Below are 27,427 nucleotides of genomic sequence, written 5' to 3' on the forward strand. Positions count from 1 at the left end.
ATACAAACACACCAAACTCTTTCTGATTCTGACAAATGAGTAATTACAAGTATATTTAAAAGTATTTTTAGTTACCATAAATGATTTGACAGTACACTTTAACCATACTTCAAAGACAACAGAAGTAATTGTGAAATGCACAGCAAGTCCTACTTGGGTGGATCAAAAAAGCACTCTAAAGTAATTGCATGCAATATAAATTTAAACCATTACATATTTTATTGAAAATAACATGGAATTTACTGTCTGAAAAAAACATCACATTAAATTAATACTTTTAAGTATAAAACTTTCATAGTAAGTAGGTACTCAAATACTAATACTTCATCAAGTAGCCTATACTAAAGTATAGCTATTTCTTTTTCGCAAGGGGTATTTCATGCAGCTTCTCATACCGTTGTCCTATTCAATCTACCAACAGTTGTCTTTAACTTGGGTGTCCTTATCTCGCAACTACTGATGATCTGAACTAAGCTGTATCATCTGTCATCTGTGTATTTCAAAGGCTCAAAAGTATCTTAAGAGTTTCCTGTAAAGCATGCAGCCATGAAATGAGACAAATAGCTCCATCTTGTGTTAAGTCGCGTGTGTGCAGGGGGTGGCATTATTCATTTGAGAGGCCGTATGCCTGCAAACCACAAATCCATAAACACTTCATTGCAGGCCCATTTTGGAAACAGCAATCCTGATCTGACTGAGGACAGGGACTCAATATCCATCTGGCGATTACAGTGTAGAGAGTACGCAAACAACAGTGCTTATTTACACAGACTTGCACGCTGGGTCTCTTTACGTTTTAGTCCGTCCAAAAAGAAACAAAATGGTAACTATGAGTAAGCTTTCTTCTGGAGATATTATCAGCACTTAAAATCCTGACATGAGAGGTTAACAACCCAGTGAGAGCACTAAACTCCATTTATCCACAAAAAGAAATGGTCCAGGTAATTGTGTTATTTAGCGAGCAGAGTCATTGCCAATAGGGGAGATGAGGCTTTCAACCCTCCTTGAATACATGAACTTTCTTACCCTGTAAAAACCTCCTGGATTTTGACATTTAGCAGTAATTCTTACAATAAAATATATTCGGAATTTTACTAAAAAAAGAATTAGGTCGTTCTTCCAGTAGCGTAAATAGAACGCTAAGAGTTATCTAATAATGTTCTAAAAATGTTAGTGCAACCCCTCAGGTCCTACTAGCTCCGCACTGGTCTCTGGCGTGGGAGGCAGGCGCTCCAACAAGGAGGCTAAAGACCAGAGTCTCTAGTGTTGGTCGCTAGAGCGCCTCTTGAGATTAGGGGAGTGAGGTTTAACTGCAAAGCCTCCTTTACACTAGCACAAAAACGCCATTTATACATCGTTCATCAAACGTTTTATTTCTGAAATGTTTTAGTTGTAGTTTCAGAACCTTCAGAAAACATAAAAGTAAAGTTCCAATAATGTAGGGGAAAAAAATATAGGCTGATGTAATGTTCCCTTAATGTTTGCATAACCAAAAAAAGTAGTTTTTAAAACATTTAAAAAGCTTGATTTGTTGAGCGTTCAGAGAACATTCAGAAATAACATTTTCATAACGTAATAGGAACATTAGCAAAACGTTCTTAGAACATGTTTTGTTACTTGGGATGTTCCCTTTGGTTGTGATCATTGGACTGATTTAGATTGTACTAATATTTTCTGAGCCAGTGCAACGGTGGTAACACAGTTACAGAAAAATAAAAGCAGAAAATAAAGTTTACTTATTGTTTTATAGTAACTTATTAAATTTACACCGTGTGGCCATGTTATAGAAAAAAAGATAATAAAATCTGTAATTATAAACAATCAGGGGCAGGGCTGCCATCAGGGGGAACAATGAGGAACATTGTCCTGGATCCTGTGATGATGGAGACCCATCCATGACAAAATTTTTCCTCGGCCCAGTAAATTTTAGCTGGTGTTTTGTGCACTGTGATACAAGCATACAAAGATGAACAATGTGTGTCTTAACATAGCAACAAAGCAAAACACAATAACAGCTAACAGCAGAAAAAACAAGCACCACAAATTAAATGTAGCTATTCTTGCCATTCATCAGCATATATGGACAGTTAATGTGTAAATATTACTTTAATGCTCTAGACCTGTTTAGAACTGTTTACTGTAATACATTTTACAACTGCTGTAAAAAATTGCTGTCAACAAGCAGCTAGCATGCCAGGAACATACAGAACCGTAAGAACAGGCAAAATTTTGTGCAGGGCACTCCTCCATCCCATCATGCACCTCCCAGACACACAGAATAGAGTCTGACAGATCCTAAGTTGTAATTAGACCGATTACCTCCTGATAAAATCACCTGCAAGGTTTCAGAGCCTTTATACACAGCTCGACTTTTATGAGTATATCTTCCTAAAGCAAGTATCTCTATTTAGATAAAGACTGGTTGTCAGAACAAGGAGGGTGCATGGTGGTATTACGATAACGTTTTATTTGCTCACGCTCACGTATCTCCTACACACATGCACCTGTGTACACATAGACATGAACCATTTCTGTCTGTGCATTCATAAGGAGAGAATACACTTTTCTATACTGATATAAATCCCTCAGCAAAATCTCCATTACTGCAAAATGTTGAATCATAAATGTATTATTCAACAGCTAAAATGATGATTACCACCTGAAGACTTGCAACTGGAGTTCACTGTCTCTCATCTAAGCGTCTTTGAACCTCATTGTCTAGGTGATTGGAGGAAATGAGAGTGTATCCCATCATGCCGTGTATCCACCCACAGTGGCAGGCCTTCATTAGTGTCCTGTGTGTTTTACTATCAACAGGCAAAGACAGAACGATTGTCTCATTCTGCACATTCCACAGCCACTGTAAGTGTGTGTGTGATTGAAACACCGCAGCCATGTTAATACCTCTGCTTCTATAAATCTATTGGCTGTGGTATGACTCTGCTGTTGTCCTGCTCTGGGCTGTCTATCGTTGTGTGTGTCTCTCTCTGTCTCTCATTCCCTCACCAATGCTCCTGGCACATTCCCAGTCTCCATCTTCCCCTCTATCTTCAACACTGTTGGCTATACGCAACCCAAATTCCTGGAAAATATGAACTTGTGCGGACTTGCAGGACTTATACTAATACAAAGGGAGTCTTTTCCAACTGCGTAAATAACTCTAAACAACACCTTTCTTCTGCTGAGTGGCAAAGCGGTGCACTTGAAACTGAAATCTCTGAATTGCCGTAGCGAGAGAGTGAGGTGGGAAGCATTGAGCCTTGACCCTGTGTGAAGTGAGCCAGTTACAACAACATTTGTACAATATGTTTAACGTCAATGAAAGGAAAGTGTGACATAAGCTTCATTATGCTGTCTATATAAATATCTCAGGCTGAAATGGGATCATATCTCCTAGTCAAAACATCATGTGAGAGTAACAACATTCAACCAAATTATGACTGAGGAGAAATGGGAGGCAAAGAGAGTCTATTGACAAACCTTTGGAAATGGATTTTCGTCAGATCTTGTCCATCAGTTTGAAAATGTTAGAATATAACAGTAGACTCTTTATTTGTACATTTTCTACTAAATGTAGTCTCACTTTGTCAATTAAATGCCTATTTCAATAATTGATTGTTTTTCCCAGATTAATAATACTTAGAAAACAGCACTAATTTATGACTAAGAACACACATAAATATGACAGAATAACTGTAAAAAAGAATTGTCTATTTTATTCAGTGATGAGCAGCTAAAAGTAGGATTTTCACCTCGAGTCTTCTGTTTTTCAAATCTGAATGAGCTTCCTTTCAAATGCATTACAAAATATACAATTCTGGTATGAATTATTGCAAGATCACTTTATAAACAGTTGTTTTGAAGAGCAGTCGATAATCTTGCACATCTTTCCACCAGATTTCTCAGATAAGAGGTTGCATAGAGAGGAACTACAAATTTAGAAGAGTCTACAGATAAATACAGATGAATCTTCTGTTATATTTTGTGGCACTGTATTAACTTGTCAGTCTCAAGTCTATTATACGTATGCTCATGATACAAATGCATGTGAAAACGGTATTTCTCTATGGTCTGTGGCTCGCTCCAAATGATACCTTGCAAAGGTATTTTCCAAAAATGCAATACATTCTAAACAAAGGATGGGATGCTTGAGATTAACACTTGATGAAAGTCTCATGGCTGACCTCTTAAGTAGCTTGTGAAGCTCTGCATTCTTTATGTCCGTTTCTTGATATTTCTGTTTTCTGATTTCATTAACTGTACAGACTGCAGAAACATTCTATTTCAAACATAATTTTGCATTTGGGTGACACTTAATTTATTTAACATGGTGCTGAAATGGTGTTTGATGACCTATAAGAGGTCCATGGAAACCATTACACTGTTAACCCTCTAGTGAGAAATCCATTGGAAATAAAACAAAGTGATAAAACATGACAATTTCTCATGCATTCCTCTGATCATTGTCATTAATGATGAGTTGCAATTGGTTTTGAGAACTATTGAGCAGTTTTAGCATACTGAAAGGCATTTCAGAGCATATATATGAGGTCAAGAGAAGAACTCTTACACAAGAACTCTTAACAAACAACCAAAACTGAAACAAACCACTGAAAATGCATTTCACTAAGGAGCAAACCAATGAAAAAATAGTGATCAGTATCAGTAAAAGTGCATTAAAAGCCCCACAGATTAAATATCTCACAAACATAATAGTTTTTACATGTTGCATCTCTTGCATTTGCTTTTTACCTTTGAGTTTAAGAGTAAAATGGCCTGTTACCCTTTCTGTTAAAAGTTCTCAAAGTGCTTTTGAAGGAAAATAACAGGGCATTAGTCACAAGAAGTAGTCATGATATAAAATGCTTATAAATAACAGTCTTTGTTTCATATCCAGCGATATGCCAAATATCACTTTCTTGATGATCTGTCACTTCAGAGCATGAATAGCCATTACACAGTGGCTGCGTTGCTGATGTGGATGTGCTTCCAGTCTAAACTCATAAAATATATAGGGCTGATCTAACAGAAAAAGATGCACAAAAGCCTTCTCAATCTGCTGATAAGAATTTCAGAATGTCTTGACTTCACAGCTAAACAACCTCTTGAGTCTTGAGTGATCATTGAGACTATAGCGTCCTGGGTTCTCTGAGGGGTGAATCACAAGTCAGACACTCCTCTAGGCTATTCCAAAGCCTCAAGGTTTGAAATGTGTAAGCATGAATCTGGAATGTTCTAGATCCTTTTGTTCTGACACTGGCACCACTTCCTTGTTCAAAATCGCTCTACTCAATCCCACCAACAAGGGTTCTCGGTTAGTGACACAAACTCAGTTCCTTCCTGACCGAGCACTTTTTACACTGGACCACGCAGCACCAGTGGAAACGGCAGAGACAGTTTTCCTCCAGGACCACCGTCTCGTCCCGGTAACCCCGCTCGCAACACAGAAGGTCACATCCGCTCACGTCCAGCGCTGTGCTGTTGCACATTCGCCCGCGTGTGCCCAAGGAACCTGTCTTCCGATTGGGCAGGCAGAAGTCTGGTGACTCGGCTGAGTAGATGATATCTTGCTTGTCTGGAGGTTTGATGTTCTGCCCCACTGGGATGAGAGTCTTACCGTCATTCCCACCCATCACTTTGGATGCCCCGTTGAAGCGCTCGAGCAGGCGATCGCCCACTTCGCGGAAGTGAGGCATTTTCTTCCAGCAGGTCCTCAGAGTGCAAGAGCCAGACAGCCCATGACATTTACATTCAGTTCTCATATAATTCTTCACTGCCTGCAGTTCAAGACACAAAGATAGTTCAGTGAGATAAAAGGAGAAGCTATTTAGAAGGAATTTACCCTCGTCTCTCCCCTCCCTCTGTAGCCTCCAGCCACCCGAAAGCCAATCCGAGAGCTTGAAAACAGATTCATACAGTTCTATACCTGTTGAAATAAACATCTGATAAATGCAGCATTAACATTTTTCTCACTTTAATTCCAAACAATTCTTTGCGAGGCATTTTTAAAAAAAACAAAACAACGTACTGTAGAAGAAAATCACTATCTGCCAAACATGTCTATATGCCCCCAACTTGCTCCTTAATGCCTATTTACCTGTGGCTGGCCCCTTACTAACAGGACCTGAGGCTGTGAGGCAGTGACCCCTGGAAGATGAAGCACTACTGATACTAGTGAATAACTAATATGAGGGTTTGGCCACTGGCCGACTGATGATTGCTTAAAGGAAATCATAAATCTGACTTATTTAGACTACTGAATAATAGTGTATTGTAAACTATAAAATAGTAAACTGAGAAAAGAGTAGTTGCATACATCTCAAGAGATATTCAAAATGATCTAGTGCACACATACGCCAGATATTCCCATTGTACAGTATTACAAAAGTAGCTACAATGTGGATATCACAGATGCCACTAGAGGCATCAAATGTACAGTAATTGCAACATAATGGTTGCTTTCCAAAGAGTTTTTTTTTTTTAAACTCCTTTTGCACTGGCTAAAAGGTGTAACAGACACACTCACACTTAACGTTTTTTTCTGCACACTATACCATGAAAAAATATAACAGAAAATGTAAATACACTACCGTTCAAAAGTTTGGGGTTAGACCTTTTAATGTTTTTGACAGAAGTCTCTTATGTTCACCAAGGCTGCATTTATTTGATCAATAATACAGTAAAAACAGTAAGATTGTGAAATAGTAATACAATTTAAAATAACTGTTGTAAAGTTTATATTTTAAAACATATTTCTTTAAAATAGAAATCTTTTGTAACATTATAAATGCCTTTCCTGTCAATTTTAATCAATTTAATGCATCCTTGCTAAACAAAAGCATTCATTTATGTAAAAAATCTCACTGACCAAATATTTGAACAGTAGTGTAGGTGTGTCATTCAATTAAATATTTAATCATTATTAAGTTAAATATGTTAAAGGTAAAGCTAGCAGTGAGGTTGTGAATTGCAACCAACAAGCACATAGAGAAGCTACGGTGGCCAACACAGGAAGATGTCGTCGTCTGAGACAGCATAAATTATATTTACTTAATTATTCAGTAAAACGATATGTTATTGAGAATATTATTGTTACTTGTTCACTTTAGCTAGCATCTTTGCATGAAGAACAATATAGTGACGAAACGAGCTCTGCAGAGAAGTTCGTCGGTTTAGGGCTACTGTAGAAACATGGCAGTGCAAAATTGTGACTTTAATGTAAGGGGACCCGCGGTGTACTGTATGTAGAAAGAAATGGCTCATTCTAAGGTAATAAAAACATGGTTTCATTATGAAAGGTCTTTATACACCACTGAAAACATAGTTATGTATATTATAATGCATTTCTGTCAATAGATTATCCTAAATATTACACCTTTAATTCATTTATTTGATTTGACATTGAAACTTTTTCATTCAGTACTGTGTTATTACCAAAACTGATGGCAACATTTAGAGCTGATTGGAAATTATTGGAACGCAAGCATCCATATTCACACAAACACACACTAAAGGACATGCCTCTATAGGAGCAGGTGTTTCCATTTCGAGGGAACTCGAGCTGCGTTATCATCATTCACACTTTAGGAATGCCTCTGCGTGAATGTGTCTGAAGCACGTGTGTGAAATCAGTCCAATGGCATGACGGAACGTCACAGGCAGTGATATCAGGACCAGGAAGCTATAAAGCACACCCAGACCAAACATTATCAGATTCTGTGCCTCAGCAAGCGCTCTGTGTGAAATTGTTTGTCTTAAGACATATGGCAAACAGTCATTTAAGTCATGTGTACCTCCCTGCCCTCGTACACAAGATTTGTGCATTGTTTGTTTGGGAGCGGAGCATGTAGGTCTTGAGGATCTTGACTGTGTGCATTGCGAGAGATGACATCTTCGCAGGCTCCGCTCCTGCCTGTCACTCTTTGAGAAGGGTGATCAGGCTAGTGTTCCCCGTGGTTCCGGCCCAGCTGAGATCATGGGGTTCGCAAATGGATCGCAGAGTATTAGAGACGGCTCTGCCTTTTCTCTGCCCTCAGCATCCAGCGCTGTCTTGCTGGGATCGGAAGCCTGCGCTGTGGCTTCTTCTGCCCGGAGTGAGAGCCCCGTGCTTCAGCTCTCTAGCTCTGAGAAGGTGGATGTGCTGAGCATTGATGCGGGGGAATCTGAGGATTCGCCACCCTCATCCCCTGTGTACGAGAAGCTTGTAGAGCTTAAAATTCATGCTGTGGCTCAGTTAAACATCAATTGGCCAGCCGAGAAGCAGGGCGCACGTCCAAAAAGTAAATTAGATGAGCGTTTTTTGCAAGTAAAAACACAACCTCCACGTCGGAGCCTCCAATTTTTTCCCGGTTTGCATAATAAAATCTCTAAATCGTGGAAAAAAACATTCAGCCCTCAGTCCAACATATATGCAAACATTAAGGGGTTGAATGCACATGGGTATGGGACAATGCTTAAGGTGGAACAGACGCTCGCGAGCTATCTGTTCCCTTCTACGGCATCATCACTGAAGGCCCCGACATTACCCAACAAGCCGAGCGGAACAACGTCGGCTTTGGTGGGCTTATTCGGCACCAGGTCAGGCTGGTGCGTGTCAGCATATAATGGCCATTTTGCAGGCGTACCAGGCAGACCTGCTGAGAGACCTTGATGAATGTGAGGGGTAAACCCAGACACATTTAAAGAGCTGCGCTGGGCCGTTCTATGGCAGCCCTGGTGGCCACGGCATCTGTGGTAAAACTTGTCTGATATAAAATCTAAAGACAAGTCATTTCTTTCGGATGCTCTGCTTACCCCCTCCTGGCCTCTTTGGGGATGCAGTCAACTCTGTAATCGAGAGGTTCCAGGAGGCGAAAAAGGTGGTGGCAGGGTTCAAAAGCTACCTCCCTTGCCAGACTCAGATCTCTGGGGCTGCTGGGCGGAGGGCAGGCCCCTCCAGGGGACAGTGGTCCACACCTCATTATACGGTGCCCTCAGGGGTGTGTTCTGCCAACCCCACCACCTGTGGTGTTTTTGGGTGCAGCAGTTTCCAGCAAGCACATATCTCAGGCACAAGACATAGTGTCAATGCATCTGAGTCAGTCCCTCTATGTTACATCGTTGGGACACTCACATCCTCTGAGGAGGGAAATAGAGGACTCAGCAGCTGAGTCATTCCCTGTCAGTTTGCTTCAGGGCGCCAAGCTGACTACTCGAAATACACCAGAGACCAGTCTCAAGAGGCTGGTTCTCTTAGTAGACCATCTGGCAGTGTGGAAATGGGTCCTGCAGACTGTAGAAAGAGGCTAAAAAATCCAAATCGGGAGTCATCCGCCTCGTTTCAACGGGGTTTTGACCACTGTCGTGGGCCCTGAGTAGGCTTTGGTAATGGAACAAGAAATAAAAACTCTTCTACAGCCTGTACTTCATTGTTCCAAAGAAAGATGGGGTATTATGTCCCATTTTAGATCCGCGCCAGTTAAATCACTCAGTCAGAAAGCTCAAGTTCAAAATTTTGACAGATTGTGACTCAAATCAGATCCGAGGACTGGTTTATCATGATAGATCTCAAGGACGCATACTTCCACATATCCATCCTTTCACAACACAGGAAGTTCCTGAGCTTCGCTTTTGGGTGCTTTTCTTAGCACAATTGGAACAGATGGTGATTGAGCCTTGAGGTGTCATACTCGCCCATATGAAAGAGTTGGGGTTAAGGTGGAATGCCAAGAAAAGTGTGCTTTCTCCAGCACAGAGAACCACTTTTCTAGGTGTGGTGTGGGATTCGATGATGATGCAGGCATGTCTGTCTCCTGCTCATATCGATTAGATTTTCACAGCCATAAACAAGATAAAGCTAGGCCAGTCACTTACTGCCAGACAGTTTCAGAGACTGTTGGGACGGATGGCAGCTGTATCCAACGTAATTCCTTTTGGCCTACTGTACATGAGATCCTTACAGTGGTGGCTCAAGACCAAGGTGTTTTACCCGAGGGGCAACCCACGACTTAATCTTTCACCCAACCAGTTATGGAAACTGTGGGTTTTGCCTCTGAGGGGGCCAGACTCATAGAGTCAGGTCTCACCACAAGGAAGCTGTATGAGGCAAAGAGCTGTACGAAGCTGTAAAAATCCACCAAAGCATTTGTCGACCCCAGCAGGTTAACTGCCTGGTTGGTACAGTGCTGGAGTTTCTGCAAGAGCGGTTCTCTGCAGGGTTATCTCCCTCCACTCTGAAGACCATAGCTGCTTACCACGCACCTTTGGGTGGTGAGTCGCATTAATGAAACGCTTCCTCCATGGTTCACTAAGGATGTGGCCTGCAAGCCACACTAGAATTTTGGCTAGGGACCTGGCTGTGGTGCTAGAAGGCTTGTCTATGGCTCCCTTTGAGCCTATTGAATCCGTACCAGTGAAGTTTCTGACCCCTAAGACGGTATTCCTTCTGGCTATTACGTCTCTTAAAAGAGTGGGAGACCTCCAGGCCCTGTCCCCTATGTGCCTCGAATTTATACCGGGGATTGTCAAGGCATTCTTGTAACCCAGACTGGCTTATTTGCCCAAGGTACCTACTAATGTACCATGGCCTATTATTTAGTCCATTTAACTTTGGTTCGCCCAAGAAAGGACTGCCAGCAACAGACTCTGAGCAAGTGAATAGTCGAGGCTATCTCTCATGCTTATGAGGCCTCTTGACAGCCCTCACCTTTGGCTGTCAGAGCGCACTTAACAAGTATGGCGGCCTATAAGGCCTTATGATCAGGGGCTTCAATTCAAGATGTTTGTGATGCGGCAGGGTGGTCCTCTACGCTCAAATTTGTGAGATTCTACAATCTGGACCTGGGAGCTACACCAGGTTCACAGGTGCTTTCATCTTAGTGTGCTTGCAGTGATTCACACAAACAGGCACTTTAAAGTCTGGCGATTTGGGCTTTTTCGCTCCCAAAGCTTAAATGACGATGATGCAGCATGAGTTCCCTCGAAATGGATTGTCTCGTGTTACGACTGTAACCATGGTTCCCTGAGAAGGGAAGGAGACGCTGCCTCTCCCTGCATCCCTGTGATCGACTTGCTTTGGCCTATTAGTAGCTGACAATTTTTGGTCTGGGTGCGCTTAATAGCTTCCTGGTCCTGACATCACCCACCTGTGACATTCCGTCATGCCATTGGACTGATTTCACACACGTGCTTCAGATAAATTCTAGCAGAGGCGTTTCCAAAGCGTCAATGACAATGACGCAGCATCTCATTCCCTTCTCAGGGAACCAGGGTTACAGTCGTAACCTGAGACATTCTCAATAAATGGAGAAAACTTTCTTTATGGAAAATCTATTGTGTAATATCTTTACACATATGATGTAATGTCCATAAGGCATTAAAGTTTATTATTGAATTACTGCACATCTGCATTTCTGTTTTTGCATTTTCTATGCATTTGTATGCTGTTCATGTTGTGAATGAGATGAAAAAAGTACACTGCTGAATATCACCTCTGCTCAGTGTCATATTGCACATATTACTTATTAAATAATTCATATTAAATTAATATTATTGACTATTTTCTACTCGGAAAGGAACTGGATGTGTCAACTAATAATATTTACTTGTTTAATTTATTGTACATGTAATGCTGTCATTTTAAAAGCCCTAGTTTAAAAAAAAATTACACTCCTTTATATATTAAATTGACCTAGACAATAAGGAACGGAGAGAGTGGTGATTTGGGGAAACTAGTTTCAACTGTCTTCTTCAGCTTCTGCCAAGTATATTTCCATAACATTTCTAAGCTCTTCCATGCTTGGGCTTTTGAAGTGCACCATCTGTTCATTTGAGCTTGACTATCTCTGAAGGGTTGTACAGGCAAAACAGCACACGACTGTGCTTGTATCATCTATGCATCAATGCAAAAAATCTATCTACAGTGATATCGTACCAAGAATATGAAAAAAAAAAAACCACATCTACGCCAAACCTGCATGAGGGTGACTGGTACTAACTGAGGCTGCTGTACAAAACACTGTGCAAAACATGCAAGTAAATACTGTAATAGCTATCTGGCTAGTCATCACAATTCCTAATTTTGTTTGTTGTTGATATGTATTGACTAGTCGAGTAGTCAAGAGATTGAAGTAGTACTTCAACCACTAGTCGGCGCTGTCGGAAACAACGACTACTCGAGCGCCAATTAACCATAAATTAATTCAAAATGGCGAACGTCATCAACAGACACCACACATCAGATGTGTGGAAGTATTTCATCAAGGATGACAAAAATATCGTAATTTGCCAACTCTGTAAGGGCCGTTCACATATCGCGTCTAAAAGCGCTCTCCTTCTTTCCACAAGTGCTTGCGCTACCATGCCGTCTGTCGTTGCTATGCAACCATGAACAGCAACCGCTCTCCATGATGACGAGGAAGTATCAGCAAAGGATTAATGATTTCTAGCCCTTGCATTAGCTTTACTACTAGATATATTTATAGATATATACTACTATATATATATATATATATATATATTTATATATTTATAAAAACCTGCCCTACAGCTATGATCAGCTGTTTGGTCAAGCTTTCGATGTTGTTACGGAAATGCAAGCTTATCGGTTGGTTTTTGTCTCATGACCTGCGGTGCGCTTGCAGCATTCTGAAAAGTTCTGAAAAGCAAGAACTCTCTGCGCATCCATGCAGCCTAGCATGGATAAGAGCAGGGAGAGCAGCAATAACCCTCTTAGGGTAAACAGAACAGAACCAACATGAATGTTTTGCAGATATCATTAATTCAAAATTTTAATGTACAACATAATTCGAGAATTTAGTCTGATTCAAAGGGGAATCAGAATGCCAAATCCTGACTGGGCAAGAGGAGCTGGGGATGGAGGAGGGTAATTAGCTCCTAAGAAACACGATAGCTGTTGATAATACTGAAGGAGCTTATAGCCTATGAATGTTGTTATGGGCGTTGTATTCCTATAGGTAGACGTGGATCAGCTGAGAGTCAGCTGATGCGAGCTTGACTAGCGTGACCTGCCAGAACTGACGCTACGCTTGATTTCTGTTGCATTAATCGCTCTTGCACATGCATATAGTACAGAATAACGTACAAAGTCTGACAAAGTTTCCTGCAGTATTATACAACACCACCACAACAATGCTACTGCATCTACATTGTGATACAGACAACACAGTGTAATCTGAGACTTAAGAGTTAACTGACTGGTTGTTTATTTGATAATATGTAGTTAAAGGTGCACATTGTTTTGTCAATATTATTTTATAAAAATGTATTCCTTATAAATGTCTTTACTGTTGCGTTTGATCGATTTAATGCATCCTTGCTGAATAAAAAATATTAACCAAAACACCCCCCCCCACCCCCCACTGACCCCAAAATTTTCAATGGTAGTGTATAGTGTTACGACATTATTTTTTAAATATATTTTAATTTAATATATAGATAGGGCCAATTATTGGATTGGATTTATACAGCCATCCGCCGCTAAACGACTGTAAAAAGCTATTAAGTCTGGGTAAACATTGCAAGAATTGTTTTAAAAATTTTATCCTACAGCTATTTGTAACAAGATAAACATAAAATAACGTACCAGTCGTCCAGCCTCATTATTATGAAGGTCTATCAGTGTGCGGATGTCACTCTTGCCCTTCCTCCGTCTGGCGTCCATGAACTGCTTGGACTTCTCATAGCCAAACTCCACGTCGTCCCCACAGCCCCCCCACTCCCACTTGACCCCCTCGGTTGGGCCAATACTGGCTAAACGAGGGGGAGGCCCTCTACTCCGTGTGGCCTCGCAGCCGCATTGCAGCAGCTCCCCCATGCTGCAGGCCTGGGTCACTGCATGCGTCACACCCGCTGCTGTGATGGCATACACGAACGCTGTCTCTCTGATGTCTGTGAAGACACACACACACACACAGAGAGAGAGAGAGAGAGAGAGAGAGAGAGAGAGAGAGAGAGAGAGAGAGCGACAGACAGAGACAGACAGACATCAAAGTTAGCTTCTGATTGTTGGCCAAGGCTGGGTTACATCTGACTCTGATAATTATGGCACTTTAGATATCCAAAAGCTGCATGGGCTATTTGTGACAAGGTAGTCTCATCCCAACGACAGGCACAAGCCATATGAGGACAGAACAAGCTGCATTGTGAATAAGTCTGTTTGCTTTTCAGATCATATTCCATGATGCTCCAGTATGTAAGAACTTTTTTAAACAAACAACACAAACATGACAGGAATAAATTATGTTGTACAAAATATTAAAATTGAAAACATTTATTTTAAATGAAAATTATATTTCACAATATTACTGTTTTTACTGAATTTTAAATAAATGCAGCATTGGTGAACATTGATTTTATATATATATATATGCATTTTCATTATTTAAACTACATTATACACATTATGTAAAAACATATTTAAAAAGAAAGTGACAGAGCCAATTCACTAGAAGAATTTATTAAATGCTAACATTTAATAATGCTTTCTGAAAACAAATTCAGATGTGTTTAGCAACTTGTAGTAAGGGAGTTGAAATAAATGTCTTTTATCCTGTGTAAATGCTGGATGCAGTGAGTGTGCAGTCACTCTTCAGTCTTGTGCCAATTCTGCATCGCATGATTCGGTGAATGGGATTCATTAAAGCCAGTGAAATGGAATCAGAGCTCATGTGCACACACACACACACACACACACACACACACACACACACACACACACACACACACACGCACACACACACACACAGATATTAATCCCAGCTGTCCATTCACACGCCCACTGTTGTCTTCATACTGTGAAGCAATGTGTGTGCGTTCCTGTTTTGATACATCTTTGGACATTCTGACAACACCCCACCTGAAATCACCTGTAGCTTTCTGGCACACAAAACACCAATGAAATATGTATAAACTGAGCACTGTTCACTACATTTCTATCCAAAAATGCAGTACCCTAAAGAGAAGCAGCCTCTCTGCATTTAATTATTTATAAAATAAATGCGAAGAACTCACAAAAATAGTCTTTAATACAATAATCAACAGAATACAGAGCAGAATCACAGGGGAAACACATCCACTACACTAAGACGATACAGGACAAAGAACCCAGGAGAACTCAGGGCTTATATGCAAATCTAGAAACAGAACAGGTGTGGGGAACTAATTAACAACAAAAGAAACAAACCAGTGGCGGGAAAATAAGAACAAAGGAAACAGGAACTAGAATAAAACCGAAACAGAACATACACGTGACACATACATTACAGGTCCTCCGATTCTCTGAATACTGATATATATGAACATATATATATATATATATATATATATATATATACATACACATACACACACACACACATATATATATATATATATATATATATATATATATATATATATATATATATATATATTAGCCCTTACAGGATTTCATTATAAATAATAAGAAAAAAAGAAAAAAGAATAAAAGAAGATCAATGGCTGATCATGTACTATATTCAATGACTGATCTTTCTCAATGCATGCTGACATTTCAGACAGCACAACCCGTATAGTCCGATTCATGAACAAATAATTCTTATGAACTGATTCTGTGATTCAAAAGACTCTGGAATTCAGAGGTTACTGCTTAGAATGAGGAATCCTTCAGTGAATCCGTGAAAGTGCATCATTGCTTCAATGAAGCCATTAATCTTCTGTTACTTCTTAAGCCACCAAGAAAGCAAACATATATTCTCTGTTTATCTGTATGCCTCACAATCATGTTCATCATTTGATCCTGTTAATCCTCATTTCATATCAGCATTGTCAAGATGGTAATGCAATGAAATTGTTACAGTAACTTGGACTAACCAATAGTATGACAAGAAAAGTAAATAATGTTAACTGAAAGAGATTTTGGACAAATAAGATCTCACTGTTGGCGGAGCTACCTAACAAAAACTAATGGACCAATTTCTTGTCACTCATGCACTGCTGGTTTTCATGATCTTTCATGAATATCAGATATGAATTTTTAGAAATAATAATGTCAATGTCAAATCTTTAAAATGAATAGATTTAAACCATTATTAAACCATTATTACTGTACAAATGTCACTTATGACCCTCAATGGACAGACTGCTGTGATAATGCTGGCTTGTGGGAAAGTTTTACTCTGCAGAAGCAACTAGCTTATTAAATATGTTAGAGCAAAGCAGATCTAGACAGCTTATAATCATAATTAAAATTACCATTACTTAAAAAAATTCCTGATATTTCCAGATTTTCCATGTTCATTGGAACCCTGATATTACCTCAGCCTTTTTGAATGTCAAACATATCATGATCAAACAATATTTTGTAAACACTATCATCCAGCATTTAAACTACTACAAAGACTAAATTCGCCCCTTTGGATCCACACTAATCTAATCCAATACATTCATAAGACAGGGGTTGTCATGACAGACAGAGGGTAAAAAGTCTCTTGATTTCACCTCCCTCTCTTATTTTTTCCTCCAAGACACAAATTCCAAACAAATTTTGTGCAGCTGTCTATGCCCAGGCCTGCCTAGGAAAGAGAGAGAGAGAACATAATGCCAGAAGGGGCTTCTGTGAGAATTAGCAAATATTTTTTTAATACTCAATCTTTGAGTCAATGAAGCATGGGGCTGCAGGATGAAAAGAGATGCAGAGAAGGCAGGGCCCCTCCAGCGGCTCAACCAGTGCTGACTAGCGGGAATCATTTTGATTGATTTATTTTGCCACCATGTGCTGCCTGCATGCAGCGAGGGTTGAGCAAATCTCTAATGCTGTGCAGATCTTGCATACCTGGGATCCACTTTTATCAACTGAAAGCAACTGAAGCAACACACACATTCTTGTGGATAATATGTGTAATTCTCAGGGTCCACATGAAGCTCAACCTATACCACCTTTCAAGCGAACTTAGAAAGTCAGATTCAGGGTTTGAAAATTCGCTTTCACACTAACAAACTGAAGTGATCTCTGACGTCAAATGGACTGTCTCAGCCCTCAAATATGTCCAATACAGTTACTCTTGAGTGCACAAGGAATCCATTTAAAACAGGATTGGCTGTCCCTTTAAATGATAACACATATTCATGCAGTCCTTCATGCTGAGTGCACCAGCCTTTGACCTGTTCCAGTAGTGGGGCTGGAAATAAAGCGAATGCCAAGCTACAGTGTGTTTTGTGCTTAGGTTTGTAGCATACATTATGGGTTTGAAATGGGATTATATAGAAAAAAGAGAGTTTAGAGTTTTAATGCTGGCAAAAATCGTTTGCCTCCGGGCTTGGAGATGCACTGTAGCATTGTTATCTAATATATAAGCTTACTTTTGATCTTTTTCTCTGCCTCTTTCTCTCTCTCCCTGCCCTTTTCTTGAATGCACGCATGCTTACGAGTTCAAATGTGAGTTCACGATCACTACTATCAGAATACTGAAGATACTGAACACATCTGCTGAACAAATGGCTGATGTGAGGATGTTATTTCTGATAGTAAAATTTGAGAGAAACTCTGAGTCCCATTACAGAATACCAGAGGGATCATGCACCGATGGTATGGCACCGATGGTATCTCACAAGATAAGATGTGATTAAAGAAAATAATAATAATAATAATGTTTTAATGACTTGCTTATACTTCATATACTGTATAAGTAAAAAGGCATTTATTGAGACTCAGATTCAAATTTCAGCCTATTTTAATATGTACATACTACTGATAAAAATATATTCGTTTTTTTTACAGAAAGTAATACTTTTATTTAGCAAGGATGCATTGTCTATATATATATTACTGAACATAAATATATGAGTTTCATAAAAATGATCATTCTAGAAGAAAATTTCAGATGGCACTTAGAGGCTTTTGCATCTGAACTCTTCATATATAGATCATTTGTTTGGAAATTTCAGTTATATTTTAGACTCCATGCTACCATTTGTGCCATAAATTAAAATATAATTTGAATTCAAATGCTTGTTGCCATTCTGAGACCTGAACCCCAGGAAAAATGTCAGTGACCTCTGTACATCAGACAATGCACGATACCATACACTCATTGACACAGACAAGCAACAAGAGGTCTTGACAGCAAAAATAATGAGGCGCATTCCTGAGGTGACAGGGCAAATTATGCACACACAGTGTCCTTATCATTTCTGGGGTTTCTAATTGGAACCGCACATTGTCTCTGAGCGATTTTAACGACTTCATTACAACCTCAGAGACAACATGTAAGAGCAGCCGGCAGCATTTCCAGCAAATTCTGGCATTAGAATGCCGCTCCCTTGGGCCAAGAAAACAAGCTCTGGTTTACATGTTTGAATAGGGGAAGAAAATAGCCCCCAGTTATTTAGCAATGGAAGAAATATGTGAGACACTTTGTACAACCCTATCGCACGGTGCAGGAAGTGAACCTGCCTTAGCAGAACTCTCATGACACGTGGTCATTAGAGCAGAGTCTCACGGTAATTGTGGTAAATGCATGAAAACAGAAGAGCACTTAAGCTTCACCTATAGACACAGAGGAATTTATGATTAATTTCCATTTTGCGAGGCAGTCTCCAGTGCTCAGTCTAAGATGGGCTGATGCAGACAGAGGAATCATGTTGCAATCCGTGTGTGAACACGTCCACACTGGAGGCCAAACTGTGAACTCTCAGCTCCAGACCTGGATATGACAAGCCTGCATCTCTCTACATCACTGTGATATGGGTATGTCTAAAGAGAAAACTCAAGTCAAATTAGGCACAGCATTTGCTGACCATCCTAATCTCATACCAATCTCAGAGTATGTTGAGCCAAAATAGTGCCCTCTATTGGTGGCAACTAATGAAACTGTTTAAAAAAGAAAAGGTGGGCAACATGCAGCATCTAAAATTCATACTGACATATCCTTTAATGATTTGCTCATGCCAAAAAAGATGGTTGCAAAAACTGTATTATGCAAGAATGCTGTCTGTTGTTCTAAGAATACCAGCAAGCAATTTTACGTTTAAAAGACGTCTATTAGCCATCCAAACACAGCCCTGACATCTACTGTAGGCTAAAACAAGGCAAATTTAAGTGTGCCCAAGAATAGAAGCACATGTCAAATAAATGAAACCAAACACCTTGTAATCACCATTGGCTTTGCATACATGAAGGAATATCATACATCTTGCAAGTTTTTTGGGCAAAAACGACATGTAACCAAATTCAAGGTTATTTTGGCTAGAAGTGGGTTACTCATAGCTGGACTACATGGGGTGTATAGTTAAATTAGACTGTGAAATGACGCCTATTGCTTGCTGGGATGTGTTGATTTTTGGACAATTTACAAATTTAAATCAAGTTCTCGTAAACTGTGGCCTGAACTACTAGATGCATTTACACAAGGCTGAGTTGTGCCTATTATGTATCAAACCACCTCTTAATTGGATTGCTATCCATCTCGAATGCATCTTGAAAAGCATTTACACTCGCCCATTAGGTTGTTCATCAGATCTTTAAAAGAAAGCGTTTACAAAATATTAGATAATGACAGACATTTTAGATTGTTGTGGGGTAAAATAATGGCCACTACTGAACAAGTTATCAAACGTGAGAAGGGAGGAGTTGAACCCTGAGTGGACGGCCTAATAATTGTAGAGGTTACGTTAGTTTATTACTCTTCAAAGGACTGAAAAATGTGGCAGATCAATGATCATGCAATTTGGGGATCGTTTTTAGAGAGCAATTTAACACAGAAGAAGAGCACTGAGGTAAACCGGACACAACAGCTGTCCTTGTTCTCTTATGAACTTGGATTAAACATGCTGAAAAGAGGGCATGGGTCTCAGGGCCAGAGTTCATGCCCTCAAAGAGACGTCGCTGACACATAATCGAGGCACAGATTGATTCATTTAGGTGGATAACCTGGGAGAGTGGATTCTTTCACTATGTCAGGACAAATGCTCACCTTGCTGGAGGATTTTGCCAAAGTACTTGTTCTGGCTGGTACAGTTCCAGCGACGAAAGCGGAACTGGTATTGGCATTCTCGCACGCCCAGCTTGGCGCCCTTGGCAACTTCGTTGACGATCTCCGGCTGGGTCTGGCAGAGCTCGGCCTGCTTGCCCGCCAGACGTTTGGTCTTCCTGCAGATGCTATTCGGGTCCATGACCAAGGGACTCCCCACTGCCCTGAAACCAACAAAGCTTCATCAGATGACTCATCTGAACTACATAAGGTTTCACAAGATAAAGTGCGGTTATCTTCTCAAACCGCACGGCACACAAACCACTTTAAATGATATAAAGTATTATAAATTTAATGTTCTGTTGCTTTACTGCAAGGTTCAGGTTAAGGTCTGAGCAGATCCTCATTCATTTAGGCTTTTCATGGTTTTTAGGCATACTCATTGTTCCTTGCAGATGACAAAGAAAATAAACAGAAAAAAGACAACTACTAGAGTCAGACACACTATAATGTCAGCGGTAATCGTATTACCCCTTTGAACATAAACAGATAACATTTAAAGCAAAAAAGCTACATCTTAATTGCTGGGTTTTATCAAAAGTGACGACAGACGTGTGTTTACATTTGAATCAATTGTTTATTTCAACTGCTAATGGGAGAACAGGCCTCAGGTCCAAAGCGTGGAGTGGGCTGCCAGAGCTTCCCGTGACAGTCGCTATGACGTAATGTAAGAACGGCACAATCCTTCGGTTCTTTCTTTTTAATAACTCTCGCCGTATTAGAGTGAAGTTCAGCGTCTGTGATCCGTGCAGCCGAAGTCGGTTTTTATCATTACGTTGCCATCTGGGGGAGCAGAGCTCTGTGCGAATACCTCATTGCTTTTCATTCACCCCAGTCAAGGCTAATCTTTCAGACTAATAACATTCATCTGCCGTGCGAGTTTGTTTTAAAAAGTCAAACCAACGCTCTTGCCAGTCGCCTTCCATGGCGGTCTGATAAGAAATATGAGAGGGGAGATAGCAGGCTTTACAAGTGATGCATCCCATCTTGATAGGCCTAATATTTAATTTACATATGACCACTCAACAGAAGTCTTTTGACATGGAGCATCGTGAGTGTGTTTTGCCGTGATATATGCTATATATGTGCTATTGGATTCATTTCATTGCACATTAAAAAATGTTATAGAGCCAAATTAAGTAAATTTATTTAATTGTATTTAATTATGACAAAATAATTAATTAACTGTTTTCCCCTCACTGTATTAGTAAGATGTCATTGTGTCATTCTTAGCATCACATACAATATGAGCCAGTCAATGTTTCTCTAATTGTAAATGTTTGTATTTGTTTAAGTGGTTTAATGTGAGGAATATTCTAAATATGTGTGGCCAAATGAAGTACAGGTTAAAAAACAACAACAACAAAACAATAATCTTTTGATGGGCAGTTTTAAAGGTAAAATGATTTAGTTTGTCTTTCTTTTGAATTACTCATGTCTCTCAAATCTGTGAGTGTCAGACTATTACAGTTTGACTTAAACCATGTATTATGTTGCTGTTCCTAATTAAGACACAGGCCACTTGGCACATACTACTCACCAATGTCAGTTTTTACTTGTATTCGGCGCCTGAATAGAATTTTGAAAAGACTCGGCCCATAGCAAAAATTTGCAGGAGATGATGGATTTTAGTTAACGCTACACACTATCACTATGCATTAATATGAATAACACTTCTGTAAAGCCATAACTGCAGTTTTTATACATCACAAATACCTGATGATTTATTACAATAATTGATATATTTCTCTCTCTATATATATAATATATATACTGTGTGAAATGCTATTTTGCATGTGAAAATCAATATATATTGATTTTCACATGTAAACTAGCATTCAGTTTATACTGTATATATATATATATATATATATATGTATAGATAGTTGAGCTAATTAAGAGTAATGCATTGTTTCATATCAATGTGGCCCATATATAAATTCTCCATAATTAAGAATGCATTTTAATTATTTATTGATGGCACATTTGATAACATTTATTCTATTATTTTAATGACAGTATAACAATTACTCCCTTTAAAAAATAATAATAATAATTAAAAATTATTGTTAAAGTTAAAAGTTTGATTTCAATTAGATTTTGACAGTCTAGAAGCTCACCAGGAAAAGTCTCCCTATGCAATTCATTCCTAAGTGTTCCTATAGTGCATTAATCCCTCTATTATCTCTCACAGATCTCGATCTGAACAAGCAGATACAATGTTCTCCGCTGCAGTCTCTGATTATCTACAAACTTGTGAGTTTCTCAGCGCCAGGATCACTGCTCAAATAATGGAACCACATTTTACAACAGGAGGTGTAGACTCGTAAAAGAGCAGACAGTGTTGGAGCGATTCTCTCTTTCCAAGTCTTGTTTCACTGTCAGAAGGGGCGAGGCAAAGCGTTGGCTTATAAAGGAAAGCTTGAATATCACAAAAGCGGCCCTGGGATGCATATGTGGTCACATTATGGCTTGGGTGATATATAGATGAAGATATTCGTCTGCGTCTGATGAACCATCCCTTCCCTGGCTCTAATCGAAACCAGCCACGACCATGGCCAAAAACATTACAATAGACAAAGGAACATGCCTGCAGAAAGAGTCAATCTGGACATGGTGATCACTTCAGCCATTTCTTATACAGTGATTCAATTTAGGATTTTAATAGGGGATGTTGATCCGAGGTCAGCACATAAGGCTGGTATCTAAGCAGAGGAAGACCACATGCCCTTGATGATCAACCATCATCTTCTCGGCTTTATTCAAAGCCACTCTTTCCTCCTTCTCCTTTATCTGTATGTGATAAGCGAGAGATGGGGCCTAATCATAACATGGAAAAGGATGTACCCAACTTGTGCAATCAGGAATATCCAAAAACAGCCACACCATGATGTATGAGAGAGATAATATAGAGGGGGAATGGAGGGGGGGGGGGACTGTGATTAAGAGAAGTTATCCAAATAATCAGTGCGAACATACACATGCACATTTATCTTTTCATAGACCTGTCGCCCTCTGCGCCTGTTGAGACCTCAGGTTACATTATGAATTGCGCGGTTACAGATAAGTCTCTTCTTTTTTCACTTTGTGAAAGAGCGAAATTCATCCCTACTTAATCCCCCAAGTATGCTGGATATGAAGTCAGTCACGACAGGGCTGGAACTGCACAGAGTGGCTTGGGTTCACTTCTGTGGCGCATGGCGCAGAGCCATGGCACAGTCTCGTCTTGGAGTGCGCCACTAAATCATGCGAGTGGAACCACGGCGCTGCACAACTCCATCACCACGACGCTGTCCGTCACACGCAGATGACAGACCTGAAAAACGGGAGAGCGGCAGACGCATGCTCGGAGGTGAAACACTGTAAGTGCGGCCAAACGGGCCAAGCAGCTGTCATCCAATCGTTATCTGATCCATCTCTCAAGGCCGCTTGATTGGATATCTCTCCATTCTCCAAATGAGATTCGCTTCTCCCAGACTGAACATCATAGAGGAGACTGTGTAGTCTGGGACACACTCACATATATTGGTTAGGTCCAATAGGAGACTTGTGAGTGGATAAAAAAAAATGACATTCTGTCATTATTTACTCACCCTCATGTCGTTCCAAACCTGTATGACTTTCTTTCTTCTGAGAAACACAAAAGAAGGTATTTTGACGAAAGAAAGAAAAAAACTCTATACAATGAAAGTCAGTGTTGTCCAATGTTGTTGTTTTGGACCCCACTGACTTGTATTGTATTGACAAAAACGGTTAAAACTTTCTTCTTTTTTTCACAGAAGAAAGAAAGTCAGGTTTGGAACAACATGAGGGTGAGTGAAAAATTACAGAATTGTCACTTTTTCGGTAAACTATCCATTTAACACAGATGTTCTCAATCAGAAGGTGAGGAAAATTATTTAAATGAAGTTACATTAAATATTATAACTTAAGTAAAATGCTAAAATACACATAAAAGCAAGGTGTAAGCTAAACATAAATTTTGTAAGCAACATTTAATTATTATTCTTATGATCTTTTGCTTTATTGGAGTTCTTGAAAATTCTGCAAACGCAAATACAGTTATGGTTAATTGATTTAATATATTGACAAATATTTGTTTCATTATTACAGAGGAAATATTATATGAAGGGCCTTATTGTGTTGAACAATGGGAGCCTTCAAGTCAAAAAAGTTTAAGAGATTGAGAACACTGTTTGAACAGAATTAAGAGTGTGAAGGAACAGATTGGGTTGAGGTCACACAGGCATTTAAATCCCAAAAATGTTGACTGAGTGGACTTAGAGTACACACACAGACATACACTCGAGAGGGTATGGCTCGCGCACAGGCACACCTGTCCGACAGACTCCTGGCGGGCTGCCAGCACATGACCCCGAAGACTCCAGAGGAGGTGAGGCTTCCCATCGCTTCCTCAAGCACTCAGCTCTCAGCCCCGCAGATCAGAGCACAATCAGAGTCCTGAGAGCCAGTTTATCTGCCTCCGTTTCATCTCCTCTCAGCCTCAGCATGTGAATGGCACGCTGTCTGTCAGAGACCCTCGGCACAGCCCAGCACCAGACGAGAGGTTTGTGATGGCATGCGTCATGCCCCAAAGAAAGCATCATTGTCTTTGCAAACTTTTTTTTAGACATCCAGGTGTATGAAGGAGTGTGTGTGTGTGTGTGTGTGTGTGTGTGTGTGTGTGTGTGTGTGTGTGTGTGTGTGTGTGTGTGTGTGTGTGTGTGCGTGAGACATTTGCGGAGAGCATTAGGTGCAGCTGACTTTGTATAAGGTGGAAATGTGAACATTCAAAGTTAAACAACACCCTTGTTAAAGGTAATGTGTCAACTTTGGATTGTCTGTGTTTATCAAACAATCTCCCTCTTGTCAAACTCATGCATTTCAGAGTGTTAAGGGAAGGAGTAGTTTATGATGACACCCACAGCCCGGAGGTCCAGCTAAAATTCCAACTCTGACCTGATGTGTCTATCTCTGAAACAGAGTACAGCTTAACCCTTAGTAAACCCACACAAATGAAAGCTATGATCAACAACTTTTATGGTATCACAGCACATTTCTCTGAATAGATTTATAATGTAGGCTATTAACTTTTTTAGATTGACCTACTGATACACCTTTTTTTTTCTCCAGAAATTAATGTTCTTTTAACTAAACAAGCACTTTACACAAATGTTATATATAATCTGTGCAATTATTTACTGTAAATAAACTCAGTGAATAACTTCTTAACAGTTTTTCATTTTGTGGAATGGAATTCTCAATGGAAAAGTGATTTGTACTTTAGAAGTGAATAGTTTTCATATAGAGCATATAACGCACCAAATCATAGACAATATTGTGTACAGAAATTCATTTTATGCATGTAATCAGCAAAACTGCACCACATGCACTCTTAGCAATAAATGTTTTACAGCCTATTGTCACAAAAGAACCTTAAGTTTCACAAAGCTGTAGCTTAGTTCTTTATAAAACAATCTATATTTTACTGCATTCAAAAATCAATACACTGATCTGAAGACCCTAACTTTTTAACCTCCAGAAAACCATACAACCCACTCAGGAATACAACAAGAGGTTTCCTGATAAGAAGAGGGATTTTTGCTGAACCAGAGAACCATTTATTGTAAAGAGTGCCTAGGGATGTTTATTTAAAGAATAATTATGCGATAAGCCGGATCGAAGAGTGTTGTCATATTTTTCTATTCGATCATCTCTACGCTATAACGTTGAAGTTTCCCTAATCACACTGATCGAACTTTAAATATGGAGCTTGCTGGAATTTCTAGAGGAAATTGAGCGCGCGCCTGAGATATTAGGCTACTTACCACCAGAGCCCGATGATGTTGACTGGACAAAGCAGGATAAAGAAGAGAGCAAGTTGTGTTCTGGAAAGTGGAATCGTCATGGTCAAATGGCTTTCGAAGGACAAAAGTGTACGTCTGATGTTGAAGAACTAGTCCAGAGATGAAAACGGCTTGTCCTGTGCGAAAGTTTGGTAATATCTGAGAAGATTCAGCACCCCTGGACAATACACTTCCAAGAAGCACATCATCGGGTGAGGACGGTCGCAAAATCCGCTTGGAGAGTCGTCAGCATCTTCATTATTACTTCTTGGAGATCTTCATCCATCAAAAACATATAAATTGAGGAGGATTCCAGGCAGAAGTGCACTTAGATAAGGTTAATGGAATGTAGTCAAACCTCTCGAACCACTAAAATGCCAGAACTTTTAAAAAGCGTTTCCATTTGGTATGTAAAATATTCAGTTTTTCTTCTGAAGAGCAAAGCTGTTGACTGGAGTGCCATGTGCTGAACCTGCGTGCGCGCGCCCTTCTGCGAGTGCTCCAGATCTCATCCTGATCCAAACAGGTAGACGTCTAGGCATTTCGTGCTCCTCTCGTCACACTTTTTTCCTGCCTTCAGCTGTGGACCTTTTTTCCTCGTGGTGTAAGAAATTCAGAGCTCATCACCCACTCAGTGACGTCGCCCGGGGCTCGAGTCAGGAACCTTGTCATACAGGAAAAAACGGTTCTGATCTGCAGTTTCTGGAGGATCAGGTACACAACACATTATGAATGTCCATTGTTGTTAAGCGGTTTATTTTTTTGACAACTTTATAGAGCAGGCCGATTTTGATATTTAAACAAGAGAATAATCAATCTGTAGAAGGACCTGTTTAAATAAATAATAATAAAAAAAAATTAAAAGGATAAAATTGACTTACATTATAATTAGTAAATAAACTATATATAGGCCTATACTCTTTTTTTTAATGAATGTAAAAAAATAATAATTTGGTATAGATGCTTCATTTAATAGAAATAAATTACTGTCTCTGATAAGAAGTCATGTTTGATTCAGCTATACGGTCCAGACAGGGTGAGCAATGGTGACACACTTTATTCCAGTATTATATTACTGTGAATGAACACACTTGTGCTCAGGTATCTAACTTTCCCAATTCACTCCAAGTGATTTAGCCTTGCCGCCTTGCTTCTTCAGAAACATTATCAAATATTTTAAGATTTATTTTGTAGAAAGACAATCCAAAAATTCTCAAATTCCTTTCAGCTTGTGCTTTTGCATTCCAGCCCCCCATTGTTTAAATACTAATTTATGAACATATCAAATCATATAAAAAAAACTGTCATATTTAGCCTTTAGTGCATTTAAAACAAAGCCATAAATCTCACACATTTGGCCTGTAATGGCTGTCCTCTCATCTATCATCTGCGAAGATCTGTATTATCACCCTCATTAACTGTCCTCCCAATGTAATTTGTGGCTCTCAAGACAGTTCTTCATTGTGATGTTGTCTTCATTCGCCGTACACGCTCTACCTCATCCATCCGATGGCCAGGGGGTCCCGAACTGAAATCCAAGACCTCCCTGCTCTTTTGAAGTCTCACTTTACTATT

At 39.6% G+C, this 27,427-nt stretch overlaps 1 protein-coding gene across 1 annotated transcript; it reads right to left on the reverse strand.

Annotated features, from left to right (window-relative positions):
• Nucleotides 1-3,691: 3,691 nt before the first annotated feature.
• wnt6b (wingless-type MMTV integration site family, member 6b) lies at nt 3,692-27,314 on the reverse strand. The gene is made up of 5 exons (XM_084122743.1): nt 27,203-27,314; nt 25,835-26,516; nt 19,950-20,170; nt 13,583-13,887; nt 3,692-5,777 (listed from the first exon to the last, which is right to left on the reverse strand). The coding sequence occupies exons 2-5, from the start codon at nt 25,912-25,914 to the stop codon at nt 5,316-5,318; spliced, it is 1,068 nt and encodes a 355-aa protein (XP_083978869.1). The 5' UTR covers nt 25,915-26,516; nt 27,203-27,314; the 3' UTR covers nt 3,692-5,315.
• Nucleotides 27,315-27,427: the final 113 nt, after the last annotated feature.

This window comes from Abramis brama (genome assembly GCF_963993115.1).
Source record: "Abramis brama genome assembly, chromosome: 8".
Lineage (NCBI taxonomy): Eukaryota > Metazoa > Chordata > Actinopteri > Cypriniformes > Leuciscidae > Abramis > Abramis brama.

Excerpts from the sequence above, each read along its gene's own strand:
- wnt6b (XM_084122743.1), bottom strand. The coding sequence starts at position 25,914 with ATGACGATTCCACTTTCCAGAACACAACTTGCTCTCTTCTTTATCCTG. Across the intron at positions 20,171-25,834 it reads AACATCATCGGGCTCTGGTG|GGCAGTGGGGAGTCCCTTGG; the intron begins GTAAGTAGCCTA and ends TGTTGGTTTCAG. Across the intron at positions 13,888-19,949 it reads TGGCAAAATCCTCCAGCAAG|ACATCAGAGAGACAGCGTTC; the intron begins GTGAGCATTTGT and ends GTGTCTTCACAG.